The sequence below is a fragment of the Athalia rosae genome, chromosome 4 (assembly GCF_917208135.1).
Source record: "Athalia rosae chromosome 4, iyAthRosa1.1, whole genome shotgun sequence".
Lineage (NCBI taxonomy): Eukaryota > Metazoa > Arthropoda > Insecta > Hymenoptera > Athaliidae > Athalia > Athalia rosae.
In genome coordinates this window covers 10,080,431-10,086,305 of record NC_064029.1, presented here as the reverse complement: position 1 = coordinate 10,086,305, position 5,875 = coordinate 10,080,431, and the positions used below count along the sequence as shown (strand labels likewise).

The following is a 5,875-nucleotide window of genomic DNA, read 5'->3' as shown; positions in this document are numbered from 1 at the left end:
AAGGCGCCTGGGTCATCTTTCTGCAATTTGTAGCTCGGTATGTAACATTTCATTACCATGTCCGTTGTTTCATTGTGATTCATCTGATAGTGAGCATCTGACGCTTCCAATGACGTACTCCATACTGTCACAACAAACGCAGCAGACGCTGACACGCTTTGTGGACATCGAAATTTACCGAAGTACGGCAATGACCAATCACGTGACAAAATTGTCGGCGACCGATCAGAGCTTGCGAGACAAAGACGCAATGTCCTGCTACTCAGTCTATCTTGTAACACTTCCCTCTCATTGGCTCTGAGCTCTAAGCTCTCGAATATACCAGATGCGTCAAGAGCTCCTGGAATCTTCGGGGTTCGAACGTGCCACCGGTCGCTGGACGTTTCCAGAATGGGTTTCCTTTCCAAATGGCAACATCCGCATACGACACGCACCCCTAAGTACGTACGTCATACGTCGGCGTTGAGTGCGAACGCGATGATCTGTAACCAAATGCACATCGATATGCAATCTAAGCGCATTCGCAATCAGATAAAACGCTTGGCCACTGATATACATAGTATGTATGTATAATACGTTTGGCGCTTTGGGCGATGAATCGCTTCGGGCATGCGCACTACCGGCCGATGCAACGACGCCGGGCGTCGAATTTACCAGATGCGCCCGGAGCACCCGAAAACCCGAGAATCGTCTTTGATCGTGCGTGCGTATACCTTCGATTATATTGCGCACCGGGTGAAAAGCGGTCTACCTATTCGCAATCGACGCCATAATGTAATTACGGGTGCATGTAGCCATCTGAAAACGAAACCTGTTCCGCAAACGTCGGGCGGCAGGTAGAAGGTTCGAGCAGGTTCGAGCTCCGAAGCACCCCGAAGATTCCGGGCGCTCCGGACGCATCTGGTAAAATCGACGCTCGACGTCGTCGCATCGGCCGGCAGTGCGCCTGCTCCGAGCGGAGCCATTGCTGGAAAGTTCGCGCGGCGTCGAGAGATCCGAGCGGGAATATAAATAGGTGCGAGCGCGCGGATCACGTCAGTATTCAAACGAAAGCCAAGCGAAACACAAGTACGAGAAGCAAAGTTGAACGAGATTCGAGAGACGATCTCTAACGTTGCAAAGCGAACAAACGAATTGGAAAGTTTAAGGACAGACGTAAATCAGCGTAGAACGAGTGAAATAATAAGATCACATTGTGAAATAAGCAGCGACAGAATAATAGAAATGCCCGCAATTGGAATCGATTTGGGAACAACCTACTCCTGCGTCGGGGTCTGGCAGCAGGGAAAGGTCGAAATCATAGCCAACGACCAAGGGAACAGAACGACCCCCAGCTACGTCGCGTTCACGGACACCGAGCGACTGATCGGAGATGCTGCCAAGAACCAGGTGGCGATGAACCCCTCGAACACGGTGTTCGACGCCAAGCGACTCATCGGGCGGCGATTCGACGACCCCAAAGTCCAGGCCGACGCCAAGCACTGGCCTTTCCGGGTCGTCGACGAAGCCGGCAAACCGAAGATCCAAGTGGAATTCCGCGGCGAGACGAAACGTTTCAACCCGGAGGAGATCAGCTCCATGGTGCTGACGAAGATGAAGGAGACGGCGGAGGCCTACCTGGGACAAAAGGTCAGAGACGCGGTGGTCACGGTACCCGCCTATTTCAACGACTCGCAGAGGCAGGCGACGAAGGACGCCGGCGCCATCGCCGGGCTCAACGTCCTCAGGATCATCAACGAACCGACCGCCGCCGCCCTCGCCTACGGCCTCGACAAAAATCTCAAAGGCGAGCGCAACGTCCTGATCTTCGATCTCGGCGGCGGCACCTTCGACGTGTCGATTCTGTCGATCGACGAGGGTTCGCTCTTCGAGGTCAGGGCGACCGCCGGCGACACCCACCTCGGTGGCGAAGACTTCGACTCACGGCTCGTCGACCACTTCGCCGCGGAGTTTGAGCGCAAGTACAGGAAGAATCTCAGAAAGAATCCGCGCGCCGTTCGCCGGCTGCGCACCGCCGCGGAAAGAGCCAAGCGAACGCTTTCCTCCAGTACCGAGGCGAGCGTAGAGATCGACGCCCTCTTCGAGGGAATCGACTTTTACACAAAAGTGTCGAGAGCCCGATTCGAGGAACTTTGCGCCGACCTCTTCCGAGGAACACTCGCTCCGGTCGAGAAGGCGTTAGCCGACGCGAAGATGGACAAGGGGGCGATCCACGACATCGTCCTCGTCGGGGGTTCGACGCGTATCCCCAAGATCCAGAGCCTGCTGCAGAACTTCTTCTGCGGCAAGCAGCTCAATCTATCCATAAACCCCGACGAGGCGGTGGCCTACGGAGCCGCGGTGCAAGCGGCCATCCTGAGCGGCGAGGGCGACACCTGCTCGAAACTACAGGACGTACTGCTCGTCGACGTCGCGCCGCTCTCCCTCGGCATCGAGACCGCCGGCGGGGTAATGACCAACATAATCGAGCGCAACGCCCGCATCCCCTGCAAACAGACGCAAACGTTCACCACCTACGCCGACAATCAACCCGGCGTCTCCGTCCAGGTCTTCGAGGGCGAACGAGCGATGACCAAGGACAACAACCTCCTGGGACGATTCGAACTGAGCGGCATCGCCCCCGCGCCACGCGGCCTCCCTAAGATCGAGGTCACCTTCGACCTGGACGCCAACGGGATTCTCCACGTGACCGCCAAGGACACGGCCAGCGGACGCAGCAGCGACGTGCGCATCACCAACGACAAGGGTCGCCTCTCCCGCGAAGAGATCGACCGCATGCTGGCGGAGGCCGACCGGTACAAAGAGCAGGACCGGGAGCAACGGGAACGGGTCGCCGCGAGGAACGAACTCGAGGGCTACGTCTTCACCGTGAAACAGGCGTTGCAAGAGCACGCCGAGCGACTCCCGCAGGAGGACAGGGAGGCGGTCGCCACCCTCTGCGAGGAGACCGTCCGTTGGCTGGACAACAACTCTCTCGCCGAAAAGGACGAGTACCGAGACAAATTGGAGGCGCTCCAGAAGCGGTGCTCCGCGGTGATGGCCAAACTTCACCAAGGAGCTGGCAACGCCGCACCCGGGGCTCAGGACTGCGGAGCCCAGTTCAGGCAGGCGGGAGGAAACCACTCCGGACCCACCGTCGAAGAGGTCGACTAAAGTCGAGCCGCGCTATACCCGTACCCGAAGTATTGATGATTTGTTCCTACCGATGACATCGCCGTCACCGGTGATTGTACATAAATAAATGTAAAAATAGTGCAGCGCATTTATTGTAAACAGCTTAGACCTAAGATTAATTTATTAACTGACGGATGACTGATGCCGAATGTATGCGTGTGAGACGTTTCCATGGTACGTGAATAAACGAACAAAATGTATACTTTTTATAATCGCGCGTTTTTATTCCATCGAGTCAACCTTTTTTCTCCCCCTTATTATCAGTTTGCCACGCTCAATGCGTCGTTCATTCTCTTGATGTCGTGCATCATGCGAATGTCATCGTGGCTTCGTTCAAATACTCCCGCGAACTGAGTTGTTGTGAAATATAAATTTCATCGTCGAGATACTACCTAATCGTGCTGTCGATGACCCGGTCATAGACTCAAGTCCGTTCCATCGTCAAAAATTCAGCTCGCGACCCATTTCAAATTTACAGTCCTGCGCGGAATCGAACACGAGAGCAGCGATACCTGGCGTACCTTTATTTCTAGCCCTACAAACGCTGTTCAGTTCCATATCGCCGAACGATTGAAAAAATCATTCTTATCATAATGAAAGACCGCAGTTCCACATACGAGACGATTCAACGACGATTCGTAAAGCTCTCCCGATTAAAGAAAGATAGAGCTCACAGACTCATAGATATTGTAGAAGAATATTCATCAACAAATGAAATCATCGCGAACTTGAGCTTTGCTCGCAAGTGCACAAGTAATAGTCCAGTCGAATTAGGTTTAATATTAATGTGGAAGAACATAGGCAGGCCAATTTTTTTCTATTTTCTTCAGACCAGTAGAAAGCTACTCTCAAAAGTCTAACATTTTTTTCGAACGGGTTTGGCCGCAAAAAATTCTTGAAATTTGAAAAACCCATATTTCGCAATATAACTTTTTTTCTGTAAACTTTTCGGAAAAAGTTTTCGTACAAAAGTTGTTTGTCGTAATAAGATCTAAATTGTGAGTCCAATTTCAAAATTTTCTAAAATTTAGTTTACTTGTAAATTGCACGCAAATACGGAAATTTTTTTTTTCGTTTTTTTCGAATAACTTGATGAATAATCAACTTGTGGTATTGCAATTGATGGAGCAGTAATTTCAGTTCTTTCAACCGAGAATAGTCGACGATTTGTTCACCTAGGTTTCATAGTTGAGCAACAATACGCGACGAGGCAAAATTTGCGGATTGGCTATACTTTCTCACGAACGATCGTCACATGGTGCCAAAAAATCATGAAGGTAGTGGTCCATGAGTACTTTCTAGATACAAAAAAAATAATTTTTTCATCCATAAAAACTGACCTTTTCTGCGATTTTAGAATGTTTGCTCTTAAACAAATAGAGATATTTCTGATAACTGAATCCAAATTCGAATAGATCTTAACAGATTCTTATTGTTTTTTCTTCATTGAGTATTTTAGAAAAAAAAAACCTGAATTTGTTAATTATAACCGGAGATAACAGTATCTTAGATTTTGTGTGATATTCATTGCTGTAATTAATAATAAGAAACTGAAAAAATATCAAAATTCGTCAAATACTCCAAGGAATAACCATGAATTTTTTCAACTTCGTCAAGGTAGTTTAAAATAATGAAAAATATTATTGAACAGCGTTGAACGCTTCGAGTCGTGCTCGATCGGTTGAAATGCATGATGGGGGGTGCCGAGTCGCGTGGTGGGAGGACCGAGCGACGCGGGCTGACCGATTACTTAACAAATAACCATCTCCGTTAATAATTGTCGTGGATAAGAATTTTTTTTTTAAACCTACTTGTTTTTTTTCTCAACTTTTCGAAAACCCACTTGTATCTTCGATCCGACCTATATTGAGCCTTTTCCAAAAAAATTCATATGTATTCGTTCGAAATATTGCTATAAATTATCTGAAAATCATATTCAATGTTTTTACAAACATGAAAACAAATATTGTCCCCGTTCAATAAGTCTCCTAGCAGATCACAGAGGTGGATTACGAAAGAAAACTGCCGCATATTAGGTCTTAAATGTAAATACAAATTAGGACTTATTTGTCCTAATAAATAAGTCCTAATTTACGGGGATAATATTCGGAAATATTCCAAACTTTTTGAGTCCCTTTCTGCTTAAAACGCCAATAACTCGGCGGGAAAACATCGCACGATCGTTCTCATAAAAGCGTTTTGAAGCTAAAAGACTGACCTTCAGTTGACACGTCTGACATTTGAATAAAAAAAAATCCCCCGTCCCATGCGATGCTGTAAACTCAACGAATCGTTAGGGTGATTCTGTTTTTCCGAATTCACAGTCATCAACTCGGCCACGAGTGACTGAGACCAATTTTTCGATGAGCATCTCAAAGTCAAAACTCTAAGCTTCAAAATGCTTTTTTCTCAATATCCCACGAGGGTTTTTTCACTGAGATTCGAGCGTTTGAAGTTGAGCAATTTTTCGGTCAAAAATGGGTGTTCCTTAAGTTTTGAGGAATGTAGTATAGTTACTCGATGATGCACCCCATGGACATAGGAATACTCCCATAGTATTCCTATGTCCGTTCTGAATTCGTTGTCCATGGTCTCACTCCACCTGGAATTTACGTCAACACGACCTCAGAGGGCAGAAGAAGACAAAAGCTACACCCACAGCACAGAGGAGAAAATTAACCAATCCTGCACCCCCTAATCT

General features: G+C 48.3%; 1 protein-coding gene across 1 annotated transcript; it reads left to right on the top strand.

The window, feature by feature from the left end:
- LOC125500638 (heat shock protein 70 A1-like) lies at positions 1–3,386 on the top strand. Its single transcript, XM_048654119.1, has one exon. The coding sequence runs from the start codon at positions 1,225–1,227 to the stop codon at positions 3,151–3,153; it is 1,929 nt and encodes a 642-aa protein (XP_048510076.1). The 5' UTR covers positions 1–1,224; the 3' UTR covers positions 3,154–3,386.
- The last annotated feature ends 2,489 nt before the right edge of the window (positions 3,387–5,875 follow it).